At 36.3% G+C, this 24,956-nt stretch overlaps 1 protein-coding gene across 2 annotated transcripts in view; it reads right to left on the bottom strand.

The window, feature by feature from the left end:
• Positions 1-24,956, bottom strand: part of zgc:101663 (alpha-1,3-mannosyl-glycoprotein 4-beta-N-acetylglucosaminyltransferase C) — a 28,458-nt gene that overhangs the window by 1,638 nt on the left and 1,864 nt on the right. Inside the window, exons 2-3 of one of the 2 annotated variants that reach the window (XM_048178439.1) lie at positions 21,940-22,051; positions 1,624-1,738 (exon numbers count right to left, since the gene is read on the bottom strand). In XM_048178439.1, the coding sequence (XP_048034396.1) occupies positions 1,624-1,738; positions 21,940-22,041 (217 nt within the window). In that variant the 5' untranslated portion in view covers positions 22,042-22,051. Of the gene's footprint in view, positions 1-1,623; positions 1,739-21,939; positions 22,055-24,956 lie in introns of both variants that reach the window. The other variant, XM_048178438.1, reaches the window with a different exon arrangement.

Raw genomic sequence — 24,956 nt, 5'->3', positions numbered from 1 at the left:
ATTACGCATATTCTGAAAAAGTACAGAATCTCCACATCAAAACACAAGTGAAAAAGAAAAAAGTGATAGTAGCATTGCTTATGCACATGTAATATAACATGATCATCAGACATATAAATCAAAACCGCCTAACGTTACTGAATGAAATGTCGACCCATGAAGAGGTACAGGACTGTAAAGCCTTTGGGGTAATTATGGACTCAATCTACTCCATCTAAGTTTTGATCATCGTTCTGAATCTGATCCGGATGAAGTCTTTGTTTTTTGTTTAAAATGTTGCTTTTTAAAAGGGGTGGTTGAATATGATTTCACTTTTTAGCTTTAGTTAATGTGTAATGTTGCTGTTTGAGCATAAACAACATCTGCAAAGTTACGAACGCTCAAAGTTCAATGCAAAGGGAGATTTTCTTTTAAAGAATTCTCTGATTAAGGACTACAACAAACGCCTGGTAGGGACTCCAACAAGCTTCTTCCCGGGTTAATGACATCGCTAACCCTAAAATTTACATAAACCCTGCCCCCAAGAACACGCAACAAAGGGGGCGAGGCCATGTTGGGCTGCTTTAGAGAAGAGGAAGAGTTTATGTAGTAGAGTGCTGTTGCCATGCCGTCATTTTAAGCCGGACTGCTTCACAATTCAACGCTGGATTTGCACAAAAGATTAACATGACGGCACATGCTGGTCAATGAGTTGAATCAACTCCACAGCAACTACATAAATGTATCCAATAACCATTCAGAAACGTCCAGTTGCATTCTAAAAGTTGTAACTTCTTCCTGAGTCTCTTTATCAGTGTCTGACTCAGGTTTGAACAATGTAAGGCTCAACACCGTTACTGTCATTTTGGCTGCGTCAGATTCTCCAGCTTTGTTGTTGTTGAGCAACTGAAGCACAAGCTGTTAAAGCTCCACCCTCTTCTGGAAAGGGGGCCAGGAGCACACAAAACGACATGTTTTTGCTCACACCCAAATAGTGGCAAATTTGACAAGCTATAATAAATGATCTGTGGGGTATTTTGAGCTGAAACTTCACAGACCCATTTTGGGGACACCAAAGATTTATATTACATTATTACATCTTGTAAAAGGAGCATAATAGGTCCCCTTTAAAATAAAACGTAACCACATTCGAATTTTATGTACACACATATATATATATATATATATATATATATATGAATATCTGTTCAGATATTCATACAACAAAACATTCTGGGGGCCATGGAAATGTTGTGAAAATGATCAAAAATGCTGGTGCTGGAAAAATATAGGACATAGGAAACATAGGAAGCAGTCAGTGCCCGGAATGGAGCTTGAAAAGTTATTTTAAGAACTGGAGCAACAAATGAAGACATCCGCCTAGCTCGTATGTACATTAATCATCAGTTTTATAGTATTGTAGATGTTTTGTGTGAATGTTGTTACTGCACAATGTGATTATTCTACAGAAATATGATGATTATTTTTAGTATTTTAGTTAAAGAACTACATCAAATAAAATTATGAGCATCAATTTCAATTGCACTTCTTTAGAGATTTTCTAGCATTATCTTCTAAATCTGTTGCACCTAAATAAAACTTCGACCTGAAAATTCTCTTCTAGTTGTGAAAAGATAAACTCACTCTTGGACTGCTGGAGGACTCCTGCCAGAACTTTAATAGAAACATTGAAATGCAGGTAATGGCTCTTAAGATCTTCAACCCAAGTCTCTCTATCCCAAATCCAGGTCAGTGAACCCTGTAAAAAAAACAAAACAAAAAAAAAACAACATAATTCATAATAATGCTATGAATGCTATGATGCTATGATACACCTGAAAGCATTATTTGTGAAACATTTATATCTGTTGAATGTGAAATTTGTACAATTATATAATTTTGGGGAAAAAAAGTTATTTTAGCGGTCAGCAACTTTCCTATAATTTCATGATAAGTCTCTGTGTTCATATGGTGGTACTCGCCGTGCTGACTCTGAGCCTGAAGGGTTTCATGAGCCCAGATAACCCAGCACTCACTACTCGTATACTGATTCCAATTATATTTAGTCTTTTCCCAAACAAAATGTTTGTTTTTAGCTGCAAGAAATCTGATTCCGTGTCTACAACATGGAATAACATCCGTGAATGTCATTCATAAACTATACTAGGCAACAGTAGTGGGAACAACCTCACCGCCAGCCACTGGCGACATGCAGCCAGAGATGGTCTCATTATTGGGAGATACGAGGGTCCGTGGCTCTACCATTGGAAAAAGCGTGATGGCTTGGATCACGTGTGCCTTGATAACCAATCACATTATAGCCTTGACGTCACTGAATTTCATTCAGAGTTGTGCGACAGTCAATCACTGTTTGCAGATACCATAGAAATGAATGAGAAGTATAGTAAGTGCCTCTTTTCTCCTTCCCTGTGTACCGCAGCATTAGCAGGCATTACAAACTACACAATTTTTAAAATCGTCGGATTGCTGTTTTTCTCACAACAGTGGGGCACACATTATACAACATTTCTATTGATGTCAAAGGGAAGAAGATCGATGCCTACTTCATCACTGCCTGTTTAGCCCCGCCCACTGATTCACGCATGACATGTAATAAATAGCACAGGCCTACATGGTGCTAAACCGGATCGAGCTACCGAGCAATAAACATGCAGTTGAGGATTACGGAATATTGTGCAGTAACTGTACTCAACAGTAATGCAACATGTAAGTAACTGTTAATTCTAATGCCTGATCTGATATGCAATGATTCATGTACAGTCAGATTTTCTTTGTGTATGTGTAAACCATAGACTGTTTAAAAAAGATGGACGCTGCAACGCCGCTTCCTTCCATTGTATTGAACTGAAGCCAAAACGGACGCCGATGGGCGCTGACACTTTACGCAAAAACATAAAAAAAAAAATAAAAAAAAGTTTGGAACCTGGGCATGCGCAGAGAGACTCGTCAGTGGAGCCCGGAGGCGGAGTCGCAGTATCAAACTTCTGCCCAGACGGCTGCTTCATCATTGATGTATTTTAAATAGGCTATAAAATTCTACCTATAAAATAATAGGCTATTCTGTTTCTAGAGCAATAATATTTTTGAAACAGCAAATTCAGTAGATGAACTCAATATAATATGCCTCTAGAAACTCTAAAATGTCAGAAACGGTCCTGCCATTTTAAATAAAATGTTTAAACTAACGTTACAGGAGATCGAATTGCTGTAGACAGTGCTCTATAATTAATCAGAGTAGGCTATCATTAGTTTTATCCTGCTAATTATTATTTTATACCCATAAAAATAATTATAACTGCCAGATAATGATCACATGCTTTTTTTCCGTCAAGGCTAACGTTAGCCGTGTTATCTTAACTAATAACGTTTATTAATTAGCTTATGAAGTCCACATTTAACGTTACCGAGAAAAGCTCAGATATCTGTCAGATCCTGTAGGTCCGTTAGTACAGTTTACTGCTGAACAGCTCATTTTGTCGGTGTGAAATAACACAGAAATTAATAGTCCACAAAAAAAATTAATAAAAATTAATAGTTATTTATTTATCTTCAATCTCCCCTCGAAGCTCCGACAGTCCTCAGACAAGCTGTCAATCAACTGTGAATCACGCTGACACGCCCAGAAATTAATAGTCATTTAAAAATTAATAGTTATTTATTTACTATAGCACCAAATTGCTAGCTAAAATCAAACTTATCACAAAAACGAACAATTGATAATAAATCAGCGTGATAACAACTACCTTAAATGACCAAAACCATCTTTCGGAAAATTTTATTTGAAGCATAATTTATTTTTATGTTTTAACTGAAGTCTCATTCGTCTGCATTGAGCGGGCGGGGTTTATGACCTGTACTGCATCCAGCCTCCAGGGGGCGATCAAAGAGCCCGCAGCTTCACTTTTCAGGATGTATAAGGCACACCCGGTGTAACCCTTCACCCAGGTCCTACTCGCCCTGCTCTGTGCGGGCCTCGAACTTTGGTCTCCGCCGTGGGAGTCGGACACTCTAACAAGGAGGTTAAAGGCTGCAACCCCTAGTGTCAATCGCTAGAGCATCTCTTGAGATCAGAAGAGTGAGGTTTACTTGCACAGTGACTAGCTGGCCTCCGTTACATATGTGTCAGTAAATCAAACCCGTGACTAAATGCTCAACTTGCGTTGTTTCTCTTAGTAGGATGAAAATAATCTGTTATTTAAACGGTGAATCAATTATATAAAAAGCTCCCTTCGTAATCATTGGAGCAGCGTGCGCTGAAGCTGTCAATCAAACAGCACGAGTTTATCGGTGACCGAGTTCTGGACACACGCAAAAACTCCCATTTTATTCAACGAATCTCTTAATTAAATCGTGTTTGCACTGTTAGTGACGATGAAAGCATTTGTTAGTGTACAGAAATTTAGTTAAAAAGTGACGAGATCATTGCTTTCATGCGCTCAACATGTCTGTGATTGGCTACAATGTTCATCACTGCAACCTTTCATGCCACGATCTAAATATAATGCCATAGATCTATATGTAATGTAGCACTTTTCACCATTAGTTAACCTTGAGAGCTGTTATAGTAAAAATGTGCTAAAAGTTTAAGAGTGTAATCCTTGGCTATTTCAAATGGAAAGATGTTAGCCAATCACAGCAGTGGGTGTTTACACAAAAGTCTCACAGCAGACATGCCCCTTAAAACAGAGCGTTCAAATCAGAGGGCTAAAATCAGGGTAGGAAAAATGCCTTTTATTTCTAAATTATGACAATTTTAGATGTAAAAAGCAAAGATCCAGACGTTAATACTGGCTGCCCTTGTCTAATGCCTTGAACATGAGCTGGCATATGCAAATATTGGGGGCGTGCATATTAATGATCCTGACTGTTACGTAACAGTCGGTGTTATGTTGAGATTCACCTGTTCTTTTAAACAAATGAGATTTATATAAGAAGGAGGAAACAATGGAGTTTGAGACTCACTGTATGTCATTTCCATGTACTGAACTCTTGTTATTAAACTATGCCAAGGTAAATTCGTCGCTATTTTCATTACTAAACATTTGCAGTCTGTATAATTCATAAACACAACTTCATTCTTTATAAATCTCTCCAACAGTGTGTAATGTTAGCTTTAGCCACGGAGCACTATCAAACTCATTCAGAATCAAATGTAAACATCCAAATAAATACAATACTCACATAATCCGATGTATGCATGCAGCATGCATGACAAACACTTTGTAAAGATCCATTTTGAGGGTTATATTAGCTGTGTGAACTTTGTTTATGCAATGATAGAGTCAAGAGCTCAGGAGGGGGCGGAGAGCGCGAGCAATTAAAGGGGCCGCAGCCTGAATCGGCGCATTTCTAATTATGCCCCAAAATAGGCAGTTAAAAAAATGAATTAAAAAAATCTATGGGGTATTTTGAGCTGAAACTTCACAGACACATTCAGGGGACACCTTAGACGATGGCACCTTTAAAAATTGTCTTATGTTAACTTAGTTGTAATGGATTTGAAAGTTTGCTGAAATCATTGGCAATATGTGATAAGTGCTTTGGAGCCACTGCAGGCTAGGTAGGCCTAACTTTAGCATACAATATATAAATACATATGCTAACTTTATAAGTGACTTTTGCATTATGTTTACAGCAAATGAACTAATCAGAAGATGGACCATTTTCTATGTTCAGCGTGTCTCACCAGATTGCATTTATTCAGGTAAGCATTGCAGTAAAACTCACTAATCATTAACTCAAATTAAGTTATTCTAAACAACTGTAGTTTTTATTTTTGAATTATCTTGATATTTTATTAGGTTCAAGACAAGAGTCCCTGAATGATTTGGAGAGAATTAGAGCGATGTAAGTATTAAAATCTAATGTGGCATGATTTAGCTTACAGTTCACCTGAAATGTGTGAATATGCTGACAAAAGGTTGTTGCTTACAAATATATATTCTAAAATAAAGTATGTTGGAGATTAAAAACAATTTGAAACTCTCTCTTTCCCTCTTATATTTTTATATAGTGTTGGAACAGTGATCTTCTCTGAAGAAGAACTGAGCACATTTGTGTTTGTGGACATGCATACATCCAGGGATAGTTCTGACGACATCAGAATTTATCAGAAGATGGACCATTTTCTATGTTAAGTGAGTCTCACCAGATTGAATTTATTCAGGTAAGCATTGCAGTAAAACTCACTAATCATTAAGCATAACCTGATATTGCTGAGTTCAACATGTTCCTGGGTCAACATTTTTGTTGGTCCTGGAACAATATTCAAATCAACCAATCAGATTTGAGGGACAAGTTTACAGATTATGTCAAGTTTAGGCTTAAAATCATGAATTGGTGCTTCTACATCAGTGTTATTCATCTATCATTTCACTCTGATTTTTGGGATAACTTATGGGTAGGGTTAGGTTTAGGGGTAGGAAAAGGGTTAAGACTAAATTTTCAGACTAGAATGTTGTTCCAGGATCAACAAAATATATGTTGACCCAGGAACGCATCTAACTCAGCAAAATCAGGACGTGCCACAATCAAGCTTTCAAAACAACAGTAGTTTTTATTTTTTTAATTGTTTTAAATTGTGAATTAGAGCGTATTAAAATCTAATCTGGCATAATTTAGTTTACAGTTCACCTGAAATGTGTGAATATGCAGACAAAAGGTTGTTGCTTACAAATATATATTCTAAAATAAAATATGTTGTAGATTAAAAACAATTTGACACTCTCTCTTTCCCTCTTATATTTTTATATAGTGTTGGAACAGCGACCTTCTCTGGAGAACTGAGCACATGTGTTTGTGGACATGCATGCATCCAGGGAAAATCCTGATGTCGTCAGTCAAGGTATGAACAGGAACCACTCTTTGAAGAAGTTCATTTATTCCCAAAGGTGGACAAAAATATTGTTGGCTTTTTAAAGACTATTTTTGTTATCACTTTTACTCGTATGCTGTGGAGAAGATGGAGGAGTACAGACATTGATAATGATCAGAAATGTTTCATGAGCAGCAAATCCTAGAATTTCTGAAGGATCATGTGATGCTTGAAGACTGGAGTGATGATGCTGAAAATTCAGCTTTGATCACACGAATAAATTACATTGTAACATATTTTCACATAGAAAAGTTATTTTAAATTGTAATAATATTTCATAATATTACTGTTTTTGCTGTATTTTCTGTATTAAATTAAAGCTTTGGTGAGCAAAAGGGACCTCTTTTAAAAATATTAAAATGCTTAGTATTTTCCAAACTTTTGGCTGCCAATGTGCATAAATCAAACAATGTTTGGAAATAAGTAAAACTATTGTGAAGATAGGGATGAGTTATGTGTCATGTTGCCTAATGAGATTGAAAAGAACTGTTTTGTCCTTTGTTGGACAACCTTTTTGACTGCTTAAAATTGTATTGTTATATTCTGCATTGAATTTAATTATTGATATTTCATTGTAATACATTTTGACAATAAGAAAAACAACCAATGACTTCACATTCATTTTTTTTTTCAAATTTTAATGTTTTGCTTAGGATTTTAGATACCTTTTTTAACACAATGTGTGTAGCCAAGGATAACACAATGTTACACATCTTTTACACGTTTACACATCTTTTTGTTAACCTTTCAGACACATTTACTGTGTTAAAATCATTAACACAGTGACTGTGTAGAAATCATCACAACAAACGTTGTCCCTAAACTCACCCATTGATGTGTAAGAATTTAACACAGTTTGAGTCAGTTTTAACACATTCTTTCTAAGAGTGTAAAGTTGCTAATGCATGCATAAAGTTATTGTGAGATATCAACAATTCAATTTTCACTAGTTAAAATGTTAATTCTTGATATCTGGAATTACATTTCTACTAGTAACAATGACAATTGTTGATATCAAGAATTAACATTTCCACTAGTAAAAATGTTAATGCTTGATATCAACAATGATGTCATTACTCGCAGAAATATGTATTCTTGATATCAACATTTGAATTTCCACTAGTAAAAACTAGAATTCTTGATATCTGTAATTGTATTTTCACTAGTGAAATGTCACCATAGGCTGCCATTCAAATGCAATTGTTGATATCAAGAATTGAGTTCTTACTAGTTGAAATTCCAATTTCACATATCAGAAATACAATTCTTACTAGTAAAAATGTGAATTTTTTATATCAATAATTCATTTGTCACTAGTGACAATGTTAGTTTCTGATATCATGAATGTGATTGTTACTAAGAAAGCCATTTTACATATCTGAAATTATGTTGATATCAGAAATAGATTTTCAGATATCAAAATGAAAATTTTTACTAGTAGCAATTCAATTGTTGATTTCAAGAACTGACATTTCAACTAGTGACAATTGAATTCTTGATATGAAAAATTCGCATTTTACTAGTAGCAATGTAATTATTGATATCAAAAATTACTGTTTTTACTAGTAAGAATTGTATTTCTGATATGTGAAATTGGAATTTCAACTAGTAAGAACTCAATTCTTGATATCAACAATTGAATTTGAATGGCAGCCTATGGTGACATTTCACTAGTGAAAATACAATTACAGATATCAAGAATTCTAGTTTTTACTAGTGGAAATTCAAATGTTGATATCAAGAAGTAACATCGTTACTAGAGGAAATGTAATTCAATCGGATCGATTAAGGTGTTTACATGAACGTTTTTCAATCCGATTGAGCCATCAATCCGATTACAAATGGATTATTTGGGTGCATTCGGTAAATGATTTTAGCCCTCCAATTTCGATCGAAAACAAAAATTGCTGTTTCGGCCGCAAATTTTAAGTAATTTCGTATCATCAAATGATATAGGCCTAAACTAAATTCATGTATTTACAGTAAAAGAATACAGAAATAACTCTAGACTTATTAGGCTACATTTGGAGAAGAACTTCAGTCATTAGCTGACCATTAGCAGCAGGGGCGGATCTAGAAAATTATTTATAGGGTGGCAAAGGGGTGGCATGAGGTCTATGAGGGGTGGCAACACCAAAGCAAGCGCCCAGGCATAGTTTTTGGAGATTTATGGCCTGACATACACAGTTGTGTTCACAAACATTGCATTACCAAAATAAATAACAAGATTTCAATATCCATCATGGCACCAAGTAAAAGCATAGGAAAAACATCAACAGATTTAAAATGAGTCTGACCTTGTATCACTAAAGGAGATGAGCAGTTTTATTAATATTACACAGGTTACTTCGATGGCATAAATCACATGTTTTAGTGCAAGTTAAAGAACAACAAAAACAACTTGTTTTTTGCAAACAATTTTTGAGTTTCTGTTATTAACAGAGGTGGGAATGTCTGTGTGTGTTCACCCAGAACACCCTATCAACTACATACTTCTAGCAACACCCCAGAAACTGCATAGCAAGAGCCTAGCAACCACCCAGAATCTCCTAGCAACACTTTAGAAATCACCCAGAACATCTATATTCTGGCCTAACTGACCAAACTATTTATGTTTTTTAAACAAGACTTTAAGTTGGCTTTATGACAAGCCAGCATAAATTTGTCTTTCAAACTTTTTAATCTAGTTGAAATAAAACAATTCAACATTTTCTCACAACTATAAACACAATCTCAAAACTATGCACCAACTTGTACAAACCTCAAACTTCCAGGTCAAAATAAAATGTTTTAGTTAAAAACTTATTCTTGTCTGACAAAATCAAACTTTGGCCTCAGATGACACACAAAACTTAACAAATACACAGACAACTGCACTGCCCAGTGAACACTAGCGAGATCAATTCATGTAACACTGTAACAAAAATACCGCTTACTGGGATTCAGGAATTATTTTGCAGCTCACTGTCTACTACACTATACAACAACAACAACAAAAAAATTACAGATACATAAAATACAGCAATGATTTTTTCAGCAATCTTTCTTTTTTTCATTTTACTATTGTAAATTGATATGTATGAACTTATGCACCGCAATACAGTATACTATCAATTACAGTAAAACTAAAGTTCAGCCTCCTCTGCACATTTGGCTAAATTTTATTACAGTATATAAGGTACTGTAGCAGTGTATTGGTCTTTCACAAGACAGTCATTTCTCAGTTCTGCAAAATACAGTATAACAAATGGCTACAGAGAAAGTAGACAATCACAAGTTTGAGGGTGTACGACGTGCTACAGTTTACTGTACATAGTGAAATTTCCCTCATCTAAAGTACTGGTACTGTGTAAGTTTAAAACCCCTGTAAATTATTCATTCAGCTCTCTCTCAGATTTTGACTGGTGTGTGTCATCAGTTTTGCTACCTAATGTAGTCATTCTTAAAGGTTTTGAGAAATGTGTCTTTGTTTTGAGAACTGAGCGAATGGTTTGGGAAACCGGGCCAACTGAATCACTTATAATGTGTTAGCAGACCTTTATCCATTAATGAAAGTGGAGGGGGCGGTTGGTGAATCAGCTCGCAAAAAAATTACAAAAATTCTAGGACTTCTGAGTTAGCCGAGAAGCAGTAATTTTCCGATTCACAAACAAATGGAAAACAATTCGTAAGTGAACTTGGCTGTGTTTTTGACTCCCAAAGAACCGGTTCATAAGAGTCATTTGTTAATGAAGCTGACTACATTGGGCGCGCTGCGTGCGCGTGCAACCGTCATGCAGCTTATTGAAAGACGTGTTTTCTTGCCATTATTTTGCAATACGCTGTCTTTTTTATGTCATCACATTGAAGCGCCGCTGCTGAAAAGCAGTAGTACTTGAAACACTGCTAACATTTATATTTTATTCTCTGATAATTTTGGGGTGGCAGATGGGGTGGCAAAGCTTTTTCTTACGCCGGGTTCACACCGCAAGCGGCAGCAGAGCGGAAGCAGCGCGTTAGCAGCGCGTTAGCAGCGCGTTAGCAGCGCGTGAGCGTGAACTGCAGCTGCAGAGACGCACGAGTATTCACACTGGAAGCGTTTGTACAGCGTCACAGCAGCGGCTCGAAGCTACATATAAAGTGAGCATTTCTTTACAAAGACAGCTATAAATTTGTTTTTATAGTTGGTCATTGTTAAACTTGATAGTCTTGGAAGTTTGTTAACATGCAAGGTGTACAACACTCACATATAAACATAAACACATTTATTAATAAAAATAAATAAATAAAAGCCTCGTGTCATCCATTGCTGCACACAAATGAGGTAAGCTTTGTGTTTTACATCATCTGACGCATGAACATGTTTACAAGACTGCAAACTCGGCGAAAAAGACAGCAAACTCGGGTTTGATTTGGGTCAGATTTGGGTATGCAAGAGCCTATATGGCTGTCTGTGTAATAACTAAAATAATGTTTATATATCATATTTTCTGGCTAGTTTAGTTTAGTTTTCTATAATATACCATACTTTAGCCCAAACTGAATAATTAAAAACAAGTTTAAATGAGTAAATCTTCTATAAATATTTTTTAGGGGCCAAGCACCGAAGGTGCGGAGGCACCTATTGTTATTGTTGGCGTTCTTTTTTTTTTTTTTTTTTTATTATTATTATTCTTCTTCTTCCGCTCTTGAAGTCTATGACAGCCCATAGAACCGCTTGCGGGAAAGTTATGAAATTTGGCACACAGTTAGAGGACAGTCTGAGCTATGTCCATAGCAAATTTGGAGTCTCTATCTCAATCCCTTTAGCGCCACCAGCTGTCCAAAGTTGCACTTATGTTTATGCTAATAACTTTTGAACCGTAAGTGCTAGAAACAAAATTCTTTTTTCCTCTGATTCCTTAGGTCAAGACGAATCGATTGCACCATATGACGTCATTTTCCGTCATGAAAATTTTTCCGCCATTTTGAATTTTCTGAAAAACGTACTTTTTCGAACTCCTCCTAGGCCGTTACTCCGATTTTCACGAAAATTGAACCAGATCATCTTCAGACCATGCCGACAAAAAGTTATGGAATTCAAGTTGATTCCTCAAACCGTTTTCGAAAAACACGCGAACAAATTGTACGTAGTGCTTGTGAAAATAGACATAAGACTGTATCTCCGCAACGCTTTATTGTATTCAGACCAAACTTGGTACCTGTCATCACAAGCATGACCTGAGGCAACATGCAGCGTTTCGGCGCAGCGCCACCTACTGGTGCGGAGATATGAAAAATTTATGTTTTTGCTTATAACTTCTGATGGGTTTGGCCAAAAATCATAAATTTGGTCTCGTTGGATTGGGGGCATCATGCTGAGTCGAATGCTAACCAATTTTCCCATATCGGACATTTTGGCCGTCGGCCATTTTGAATTTTGTGCTAAAATGCTGTATTTTACGAACGCATTAGCGTATCGTTACGAAACTTGGTATGGGTCATCAGCACAATGCCCTGAAGGAGCCTGAGAAGTTTCGGACCAGCGCCACCTTGTGGTCAAAAGTTATAACAAAATTTACAAAAATGCTAATAACTTTTGACTATGTTAACCGATTGGAATGAATCTCGTCTCAGTAGATTCTGTGGGTCATGCTGAGAAAATAGATATCAAGTTTGCCATAGTTAGCTGAACTTCCTGTCCGCTGTATTGTTTTTCTTTAAAAACCTACTTTTTCGAACTCCTCCTAGACCGTTGCTCCGATTTTCACCAAAATCGAACCGTATCATCTTCAGACCATGTCAACAAAAAGTTATGGATTTCAAGTCGATAAGTCAAACCGTTTTCGTATACCAGCGCAACGAATTTGAGGCATGATGCAAAAACGACTCTTGAAGCTGTATCTCTGCAATGCTTTATCATATTCAGACCAAACTTGGTACGTGTAATCACAATCATGACCTGAGGCACCATACAGTGTTTCGGCGCAGCGCCACCTACTGGAGTGGAGATATGAAAAATGGCTTTTTTTGCTTATAACTTCTGAAGGGTTTGACCAAAATTCATAAATTTGATATGGGTCATCAGGACAATGCCCTGAAGGAGCCTGAGAGGTTCCAGACCAGCGCCACCTTGTGGTCAAAAGTTATAACAAAATTGACAAAAATGCTAATAACTTTTTTTTCTAATTGCTCACTGCTGCTGTTGGTCTGATGCTCCCAGCCATGTTGGCTGGCTTCTTGTGCCGTTTTTGTGCTTGGCCCCGTAATTGCTGCTTGCAGCTATATTTAATATTGATTTTCTTTCATGACATACTTCAATTCTTGTTAAAACACACTAGATATGCTTATTCTGTGCATTTTGAGCACTTTTTGTGTGAAATCATATTTATTTATCCATCAAAGGTGTACTTTCACTTTAATTGAGCGTTAGCAGCGCAGCAAAAATAGACCCAGCGCCGAAACGATCGCGGCACTGCTGCTTCTGCTCTGCTCCTGCTCCGCGCTGCCGCGCAGCCTCTGCGTGCGGTGTGAACGCTCTCATCTGTTAACATGGACGCCGAAAAAATACGCGCTGCTTCTGCTCTGCTGCCGCTTGCGGTGTGAACCCGCCCTTTAGGGTGGCAGTTGCCACCCCGTGCCACCCCGGTAGATCCGCCCCTGCAAACTTGTGATTGTCTACTTTCTCTGTAGCCATTTGTTATACTGTATTTTGCAGAACTGAGAAATGACTGTCTTGTGAAGACCAATACACTGCTATAGTTCCTATACTGTAATAAAATTTGGTCAAATGTGCAGAGGATGCTGAATTTAGTTTTACTGCAATTGACAGTATACTGTATTGTGGTGCATAAGTTCATACATATCAATTTACAATAGTAAAATGAAAAAAAGAAAGATTGCTGAAAAAAATCATTGCTGTATTTTATGTATCTGTAATTTTTTTTGTTGTTGTTGTATAGTGTAGTAGACAGTGAGCTGCAAAATAATTCCTGAATACCAGTAAGCGGTATTTTTGTTACAGTGTTACATGAATTGATCTCGCTAGTGTTCACTGGGCAGTGCAGTTGTCTGTGTATTTGTTAAGTTTTGTGTGTCATCTGAGGCCAAAGTTTGATTTTGTCAGACAAGAATAAGTTTTTGACTAAAACATTTTATTTTGACCTGGAAGTTTGAGGTTTGTACAAGTTGGTGCATAGTTTTGAGATTGTGTTTATAGTTGTGAGAAAATGTTGAATTGTTTTATTTCAACTACATTAAAAAGTTTGAAAGACAAATTTATGCTGGCTTGTCATAAAGCCAACTTAAAGTCTTGTTTAAAAAACATAAATAGTTTGGTCAGTTAGGCCAGAATATAGATGTTCTGGGTGATTTCTAAAGTGTTGCTAGGAGATTCTGGGTGGTTGCTAGGCTCTTGCTATGCAGTTTCTGGGGTGTTGCTAGAGTATGTAGTTGATAGGGTGTTCTGGGTGAACACACACAGACATTCCCACCTCTGTTAATAACAGAAACTCAAAAATTGTTTGCAAAAAACAAGTTGTTTTTGTTGTTCTTTAACTTGCACTAAAACATGTGATTTATGCCATCGAAGTAACCTGTGTAATATTAATAAAACTGCTCATCTCCTTTAGTGATACAAGGTCAGACTCATTTTAAATCTGTTGATGTTTTTCCTATGCTTTTACTTGGTGCCATGATGGATATTGAAATCTTGTTATTTATTTTGGTAATGCAATGTTTGTGAACACAACTGTGTATGTCAGGCCATAAATCTCCAAAAACTATGCCTGGGCGCTTGCTTTGGTGTTGCCACCCCTCATAGACCTCATGCCACCCCTTTGCCACCCTATAAATAATTTTCTAGATTCCTTTTCGGTAGCACTTTATTTTACAGTATGTGTACTTTCCTGGTACATATATAGTAATTATGTTGTACATACAGGTAAAAGAGTGGTAACACAAGGTACTTACCTGACATGTATGTACATGGAAACTAATATGAAACACTGCTGTACTTTCCAATGGTACATACATGGTAACTACTTTGTACTGTTGGGTAATAACAGGTACTTACTTATAGTGTCCGTATATGATAACTAACAGACACATTACTGTACTTACTAATGGTATGTGCATGGTAAATATTTTGTACTTACAGACAAGTGTGGGTAATAACAGGCACTTATGTGTGGTAACTAGTAAGACACCTTACTGTACTTACTAGTGGTATATACATGGTAACTATGTTGTACTTACAGACAAGTGTGGGTAATAACAGGTACTTATTTATGGTAACTTGTAAGACACCTTACTGTACTTACATGGTAACTATATTGTACAAGTGTAGACACAAATAACGGACACTTAACTACTGTGAAACAAATGTGCTTACCAAAACGATACACTGCACTAACTATACAGCACTTCATAGTGTTAATACTTATCAAGTAGTCCTTTTAAGCAAGGCTTTTGACACATGCCAACTGAGTATACCAAGTACAGTTTTAGTGTTACTGATCTGTATGTATGTCATCAAAATACCCCTATTAAGTGAATTATTGTCCTGTAAAGATTAGGCAAGTTGAACCGCAAAAGTATATCCTCAAGTACTCAAGAAGTATCTTGTACCATGCTCACACCCCACCCTAAGTAATGTGTAAATTACACATTAACTAACTGGTATATTCACTAGTACGTTCATAGTAAGTACATGGAAATAGGACTGTAAAATAAAGTGCACCCTTGTACATAAACATTACATAGGAATTACCAGCTCTTACCAAGTGTAACTTACACATTAACTAACTGGTATATTCACTAGTATGTTCATAGTAAGTACGTGGAAATAGTACTGTAAAATAAAGTGCATCCTTGTACATAAACATTACATAGGAATTACCAGCTCTTTAACCTTTGTAATAATAAGCTTAAGCATTTGAACAATTAGTAAGTACAGTAATGTGTCTTACAAGTTACCATAAATTAAGTGCCTGTTATTACCCATACTTGTCTGGTAAGTACAAAATATTTACCATGTACATACCATTAATAAGTACAGTAATGTGTCTGTTAGTTACCATATATGGACACTATAAGTAAGTGCCTGTTATTACCCAACACTTGTCTATAGGTACAAAGTAGTTACCATGTATGTACCATGTATGTTATTAGTTTCCATGTACATACATGTCAGGTAAGTACCTTGTGTTACCACTCTTTTACCTGTATGTACAACATAATTACTATATGTACCAGGAAAGTACACGTACTGTAAAATAAAGTGCTACCCTATTTTCTATGATCTTCTGCTTGCATTTTTGGGCTTCACTTGGATGCTTTATTTTCATCTTTAGTCAATTGAGTTTAAAAAAAAAAAAAAAAAAAAAAAAAAGGCTACATAGTAAATAGGTGAATCTGCGACGGGGCCCATCATAGGGTGGGCCGTACCATGTCCCGTACGCCCGTGAATCAAGGAACATGTCTTGCTTGGCATAATCACGGTGACCGCTTTATGCAACCGGGCACAGATATTTAGCATGCTAAAAATATCACAGACATCAGCGACAAATTGGCATCACATCACATCACATCTCTGGTCATATACACTAAGCTATTGTCACTCACATGAATGAGCACCAATTTGCCTCCGATTTTAAACATTAGTCAAAATCTGAGCTAAAATCATGTAGCTTTGTACCCAGCATTAGTTTCAGCTGTTAGTCCCTGCTGAAACTGGGGAACTGTTAGTCCCTGGTAGATTTTTAAAGCCACCTCAAATGTACAGGAAACCCAAACCACAATGAAAGGAAACTGAACTGCACATTCAACTTGTGTGCTACAGTGTGTCCCAATCATGTACTTGTGAAATAGTGTGAGGTTACTCTGAATATTCCGAAAAGTGCACTTTAAATATACGCACGATGCACTCAATTAACCAAAAAAATGAAGTGCAGAATGTTGGACACTTCATGCACTCAACTGTCACAGCTCTCCTTATGTAACAGAGGGGGAGGGGCTAACAAAGATGATTGACAAAATAACCTTATAAAATCCATACACTACACAGTTGAGTACACATAGTGCATAGTGTATACTGCGTCATTTGGGACACAACTATAATGTACAACAGACATACAACAGAATAAACAATTTTTAAGCAAAGATTCACTGTAGGTCTTGAAAGGAAACTCTGCCTTGTGTCATTCCAAACCTGTTGGATGGTCTTTCTTTCTTCTAAACAGGGCTTGACATTAACTTTTTTGATCACCAGCCAATGTGGCTAGTGGTTTTCCAAAGTTACTAGCCACTCAGCATTTTCACTGGCCACAATTTTGCTGTTGGGAAATTACATTTTATATGATTAAAGTTGAGTCTGGCATGCTTAAATTACTTGATTTTGAGTAATTTTACTTGATTTACAAGATTTAAAACCCTTTCAAACTTACAAATGCAGATTGACCACCCAAATCAAGACTATACATTGTATATATCAGGTATGTACAGTTATTTTTGTTAGGCTATATAAAAAGAACAAAGAAGCAAATTACAAATAGTAATTTAAATTATATATATATATATATATATATATATATATTTTTTTTTTTTTTTTTTTTTTTTTCAGATACATGTTTATTTAGCATACATGTATACATGTATTTAACATTTTTTGATGTTTGATTAACATTAATGACAGACAGGTATTTATTTGGTGGCTGCTGAATGCATGGACGTCATATACTGACACGTATCCAGTTTTTACCCACCTGTTTACGTCCACTTAGCCGTAAGCCATAGCCGACTGTATTCACGCGAGATGCTCCACACAATGCATTTTGACATCTTGTGTGTGCGTGTATTCAGGCGCAAGGAGAACTGAATCGAGCGCGACAGAGAGAGCGCACACGCGAGCGCTTCTGTTGTGTCATTCAGCGCGATTCCGCCTATCCCACCTTCACTAACCGCAAGTTAATCGATAAAGAATTGTGACTGAATTGTAATTTTGTGATACGACGAGCTTGGCTACTTTTCATTTTAAAGCAAATGTCGCTGTAGATTTAGCAGCACAGTAAAAACCTGTAGTACAGTACAACATTTCTATATTACAGTAAAATACTGTAATTTATATTGCATTCTGGGTAATTTTGATTGAGCGGGAATATTTTACAGTATATTTTAGTGTTGCTGTAACCCTGCTGTAACCTGGCTGTAATATACCAGGCAATAATACAGGATTGCTGTAAATAATTCACCACCTGACGTCACATCACATAGAAGAACACAGCCGCTGGTGACTGGAGAAGCAGAACGGTGTATTTCTGGAAGTTTGGTAAGTTAATTTTACTATTAGGTTTTTACAAAGTGCATCGTTTTTACAGGGAGTGCAGAATTATTAGGCAAGTTGATTTTCTGATCATATTTTTTTCCCAAGCACATTTTACCAATTCCAATCCACATCAATCTTAATAACTACTATTAATATTGTTTTTAATCATTTATAAGTGATATATAATTGTTCATGAAGGCTGGAAATGAAAAATGCCTTATATTCAGGTGTGCAGAATTATTAGGCAAGTTTTCTTTTACAGGCAAAATGAGCCAAAAAAAGAGATTTAACTCAGACTGAAAAGTCAAAAATTATTAAATACTCATGAGAAGTACGCAATACTAATGCAATACTAGAAATTGCAAAGTTAAAGCATGACCAAGGGACAGCAAAATGCTCATTGGGTCAGCGGGGTCAGACAAAAACAGGTGGAAAAGAAAAGACACATGTTAACTGCAAAATAATTAAGAATTAAGGTGAAGAATTAAGTGTGAAACCATCAGGAACCCTTTAGTCTCCAGCGCCACCATTTTCCAGAACTGCAACCTACCTGGAGTCTCCAGAAGTGCAAGGTCTCAGGATCTCAGAGACTTAGGTTAGCTAAAGAATCCTAAAAAATTACCCGCACTTGATAAGAATCACAAGCTGAAGTGTTATAAAATACATGAAGACTGGGTTTTTATAGGCCTTATAAACCGACAGCTTGAGAGTGACTCCTGAAGGACCAGCACCACATCCTCTTGTACCACTGTTTGAAGAATTTATCTTCCAGAATCTGGCAGTAAGTTTTGGAAGATCATTTTTAGTCCATCTCTGCAAGACAGACATTTCAGGATAAGAGATGGACTAAAAGTGAACTCAAACACCTTACTGCCAGATTCTGGATAAATTCTTCAAACAGTGGTACAAGAGGATGTGGTGCTGGTCCATCAGGAGTCATTCTCAAGCTGTCTGTCTATAAGCCCTATTAAAACCCAGTCTTCATGTATTTTATAACACTTCAGCTTGTGATTCTTATCAAGTGCAGGTCATTTTTTAGGATTCTTTAGCTAACCTAAGTCTCTGAGATCCTAACACCTTGCACTTCTGGAGACTCCAGGTAGGTTGCAGCTCTGGAAAATGGTGGCGCTGGAGACTAAAGGGTTCCTGATGGTTTCACACTTAATTCTTCACCTTAATTCTTAATTATTTTGCAGTTAACATGTGTCTTTTCTTTTCCACCTGTTTTTGTCTGACCCCGCTGACCCAATGAGCATTTTGCTGTCCCTTGGTCATGCTTTAACTTTGCAATTTCTAGTATTGCATTAGTATTGCGTCCTTCTCATGAGTATTTAATAATTTTTGACTTTTCAGTCTGAGTTAAATCTCTTTTTTGGCTCATTTTGCCTGTAAAAGAAAACTTGCCTAATAATTCTGCACACCTGAATATAAGGCATTTTTCATTTCCAGCCTTCATGAACAATTATATATCACTTATAAATGATTAAAAACAATATTAATAGTAGTTATTAAGATTGATGTGGATTGGAATTGGTAAAATGTGCTTGGGAAAAAAATATGATCAGAAAATCAACTTGCCTAATAATTCTGCACTCCCTGTATTCTGGAATAAAACTAAACATTTAGACAACGAATGTTGCTAGCTGTAGTCGAAAAACACCGTTATTAGATGTGTACGCGCTGTTTCGCCCCGCTGCTCTCCTGACATTTTAAAATCTAACTCAGTGAATGAGCTTAGGGGTTATTTCGACCAAACTCGATGTCGATGATTGTTGGAACCGTGGAAAGACGAACCGAAACGGGTTTGGTGAGTTTTAATTTGTTTCTGTCGAGTTTGAACGAAGTTTGTTTTACTAATGAGCGCGAGGTTGGAATCTGCTGGGAGATCGATAGACGGCCGTTTGTGTTTAAAACAAAAAGGATCTTGCGATTAAAAAAAATCTATTCCTGTGGGGGATCCTTTCCATAATGTTGTCCGATCCGAGCCTGTCAGTGAGAAAAACAAGCACTTTTATAGTCGTACACTGACGGTGCACTAAAGCTCAAACGTAGTTATATTTGCAGTCCGCTGACGGCTGCAGCGGCCGCGGTCATCACAGTTAGTGCTTAGGCACAAAAACATGAAAAAAGACGGCCCAGATCGAAAATACTGGGTGGTTTGGGGTCAGAGAGATTGGCTATTGTTAACTTGATCAGATTATTACTGCATCTGTTTGGGCAAGAAGACCCTGTTCTGTAGCATAGTGACTAATGACAATAAATGATTATGATAATAATAAAAAATAATAATAATTGGGGTCTAAATTACTTTTATCACCGTTAATAATTATCTATTTGACAACAAAGCAAGTATAATGCATGCCATGGCAAAATATTCAGCAAGGTCTAGGATAATATTTTACTAACCTAGATGTATTATTGAAGTAGGCCTATATGAAATGCATGTGGCAACAGTGTATGTGTTAGCCTATCCCCAACAAAGCAACATCAATGAATAAACATTTATTTTGATTTCTTTCAGCAGTGTGGTCCACTTGTCTTTGCATCCTGGGAAGTGCATTGCTGTCACAAGGAAGCGTACGAGTATTTTATAAGTATTAGCCATAATAATACAACCTTTTAAACTTTAAAAATAAGTTGCATTTTGCTTTGCTACAGAATTTTCATTTGACATTTCTATCTTACACTGTTTGTTCATCTTTATTGGTGCTGTGGATAACAGTTTTTGTAATACATGTATTTGTGTGTGTGCCTTGACTTTGTTACAGTTTTGGCATTGAAGGGAAGAAATGTACTGCCCGACAGGGAGTGAGCAGAAGATCAGCACGGTGGTGCAGAGTGATGGCCATCAACCCACATGTCAACAGCTTCGTTCGGTCCTTTGTGTTTAAATGGAAGACTTCACACTGAGGGACTGTGGCCTGTTTGCAGCCATCCACATGCCCTTCAGTTAGGGGTGAATCTTGTGGGACACTTGTTGTTTTTGCTCACTTTTTAAGATAAATCAAATTGCTGATGCACTGTACCAGGGCCGTTGCTGATGGGGCGAAAGATGGTGACAATTCTGAAATGTTTTGAAATGTTAAATATATTGATTGAATAAAAATACACTTTTTAAATATACTCTGTTTGGTTTGCCTTTTGATTTGTAATGTTATTCTGTAGTATAGAACTATTGTAATGTTACTAACTATAGTATGTATGTATTATTCTAACCTATGTATTATATAATTATATATTTTATCATTATTAGCAATGATTATAAGTAATATTTAACAGTAAAATAACAATATATATTACAATATAGTAAAATACAGTAAAAATGGATCAAATTACAAAATACTGTAAAAATACAGTAAAATACTGTTATGTAGTTATACAGTACTGTTCTTTGTACTGTAAAATTGCATTACAGTACATTGCTGTAAAGCGAAATACAGTACATTGCTGGCAACCCTGCTGCCAGTACTGTACTGTAAAAATACAGGGAAATCGTTAACAGTGTAGGCTGTGGGAGTGGCTGTCTTACCCGCCACAGCTTGAAATCTACCCGCATTTGGTGGGTGTTAATGTCAAGCCCTGCTTCTAAACATAAATGGAATTCAATTAATCTGTTCGACAACATTCTTCTTCTTGTTTTTAGCATAAGAAAGAATGTGAGGTTTGGAACGACATGAGAGTGAGTAAATGATGACAGACTGGTTTGTTTGGTTTTTTCTTTCTTTCTTTTTTTTTTTTTTTTGGTGCACTATTCCTTTAAGTATTTTAATAGTACAGCTGTTACCTTGAGATGTCCCGATTCTGCTCTCTGCATGTAGATGTAGAAGCTGGTCAAAATGAAAAGACCAGCTGCGAACAGGATGGATTTTTTCAGATGGCATCTCATCACCCAACTTCTTCTGTACAAGACACATATGCACTTAAATACTTTACCATCAACAATAAACACATTATAAGTCTTACTTGTGTACTTGTAGCTCCAAATGCTGTTTTTCCAATATGTCTTTAATCAGTAGCTGCATTGTTCAATTATTCACATGACCCAGTTTGAATAATTAATGGCCGGTTATGAACCACTCAGCTGACACATTCAACAATTGTCATTCAGAACAGCAAAATAGTGCTTCTCAAACTAGTAAGTAGTCAAACACAGAGCAGGGGAAAGCTGCAAGGAGAGTGTAAACATAGATTAATAGATCTGTGAACATGAAAATATTTATTACAATGCCCTGCATCATATTTGCTGAATAAATGCTGGTTCCAAAAATAGTCTATAGAGCACATCACACTTTCCCAAAAAATATGATGAGCATTTCATAGTATTTTTGCTTTCGACAACCATTTGTATGTTGAAAAACTCATCCCTTTAATCACTAGAAAAACTACAACAAAGACACGATTTCCTGTTTTCCACTGAGCCAGATTACAATTATTTGTTCAATTCTCAGCCAATTTAACATGTTATGATATTATTTTAAGTCCTAATCCTGATTTCAAGGATAGAATTATGCCCAGTGACAGAAGAAAATGCAAAGATGACCCAAATGTTTGTGTAAGTTTTGGGGGAACGTGTAATGCAAGTTAAGTAATCTGATTACTTTTTTCAAGTAACTAATAAAGTAACACATTAGTTTAAACTATTGTTAAAGGTGCTCTAAGTGATGTCACACATTTTTAGGCCAAAACATTTTTTGTCACATACAGCAAACATCTCCTCACTATCCGCTAGCTGCCTGTCCCCTGAACACACTGTAAAAAAACGCGGTCTCAGTCGCCACAAGCTCCGAAAACGGCAATGAAAACAATCTGGTGCAGCCTGGACCACAAATCATAATAAACACGCTCCAGCCAATAACCGACAAGAATGATTTTAAATGCGCGTTCATGACTGTTTCAGGAAGCACGGAGGGGAGGGGGAGGAGGAGGGAGGGTCTAGCTAGCCTCTGTTTTGTTTGACAACACTTCGAACGTCAACAGGAAGTTACTCCACCCAGGATGACTTAGAGCACCTTTAAATATCAAATGTCCAGGATTCAAGTTTAAAAGATTTGTATATAATTCAAATGTACACAATTCAAATTCAAATCGTATTGTCTTATTTCTAGCTCCATAGTAGCAGAGCTGAAAGGTTTGTTTGAGCTGTGCCCTCTACTGTAAAGGCAAAGATTTGCATTTCTTTCAGCCTGAGGCTTATTTGTTTCACTTTTGGTGTTAAAGGGCTTTTACATTTTCCAAAAATAGAACTTTCTTTGTTAAAAAACGAACAAGCAAGCCCACCCCAGATGACAAAAAGTAAGCATATAGCGTAAAGCATTACTTTTCATAAAAAGTAACTAAGTAATGCAATTAGTTACTTAAGGGAGCAACACAATATTCTAATGCATTACTTTTAAAAGTAACTTTCCCCACCACTGGTTTGCTGCTACATCTGTGGTTGTTTTACTTCATCGAAACAGCGTCAGAAAATTACAGATTGTGAAAAATTATTTATAAATTATGTTTATGTAAAAAAATTTTGACATTAAATGGCATATTTTAACATATTTTTACACTCTTTTGCAGATTGTCAGTTAAATGACCCTTTTTGCTATTAAAACCCGCTTTTGTTATTTTGATAAGTGAATTATAAAGCTAATACGTATACATATTCTTTTGAATAGACTTGAAAATTATGTTGGCATTAGTAGAATTGAATTGGCATGGTTTAAATCTTACTTATCTGAATGTTATCAGTTTATAGTAGTAAACGAAGGAATGTCATATCGATCAAGTTCAATATGGAGTACCGCAAGGCTCAGTACTAGGACCGTTGCTTTTCACTCTGTACATGCTACCCTTGGGAGATATCATTAGGAAGCATTGCGTTAGTTTTCACTGTTACGCTGATGATACTCAGCTCTATATTTCTTCAAGCCCTGCAAAACTTACCAATTCACAAAATATAAAAAATTGGATGACCAGTAATATCTTACTACTAAATTCAGAAAAAACAGAGATTCTATTTTTTGGACCAAAAACCTCTGCATGCAATAACATAGAATACTGTCTAACACTTGATAGCTGCTCTGTTAAGTCTTTGTCGTCAGTTAGGAACCTGGGTGTGCTCTTTGATACCAATCTTTCATTTGAAAGCCATGTTTCTAGCATCTGTAAAACCGCATTCCTCCATCTTAAAAATATATCTAAACTATTACATGCTCTCAATGAAAAATGCGGAACAGTTAGTTCATGCGTTCATGACCTCAAGGTTAGATTACTGTAACGCTCTACTGGATGGTTGTTCTGCTCACCTGATAAATAAACTACAGCTGGTCCAAAAAGCAGCAGCTAAAGTTCTTACTAGAACCAGGAAGTATGACCATATTAGCACAGTTCTGTCAACACTGCATTGGCTCCCTATTAAACATCGTATATATTTTAAAATCTTGCTACTATACAAAGCACTAAATAGTTTAGCTCCCCAGTACCTGAGTGAGCTCTTAAAGCATTATAGTCCTTCACGTCTATAGCGATCTCAGTATTGCGAACTGTATTTGATGTAAAGTTTTATTGATATATATATATATATATATATATATATATATATATATATATATATATATATATATATTTTTTTTTTTTTTTTTTTAAACTCAGCATTGTCAAATTATTTAGGGCTGTGTTACATTGCATATCAGCAGTGTTTGGAGTCAATAATTTCTGATTTCAAAAGTATTCTATAGGATCCAGAATTCTGGGGTTCTTGTTTTGTTACCATGGATCACTTTCCCTGTTCAATAATGAACTGTGCTGAGGGACAAC

The sequence above is a fragment of the Megalobrama amblycephala genome, linkage group LG24 (genome assembly GCF_018812025.1).
Source record: "Megalobrama amblycephala isolate DHTTF-2021 linkage group LG24, ASM1881202v1, whole genome shotgun sequence".
In the NCBI taxonomy this organism is placed as follows: domain Eukaryota; kingdom Metazoa; phylum Chordata; class Actinopteri; order Cypriniformes; family Xenocyprididae; genus Megalobrama; species Megalobrama amblycephala.
Note: the sequence above shows the minus strand (reverse complement) of the source record. Positions and strands in the feature narration are given on the sequence as shown.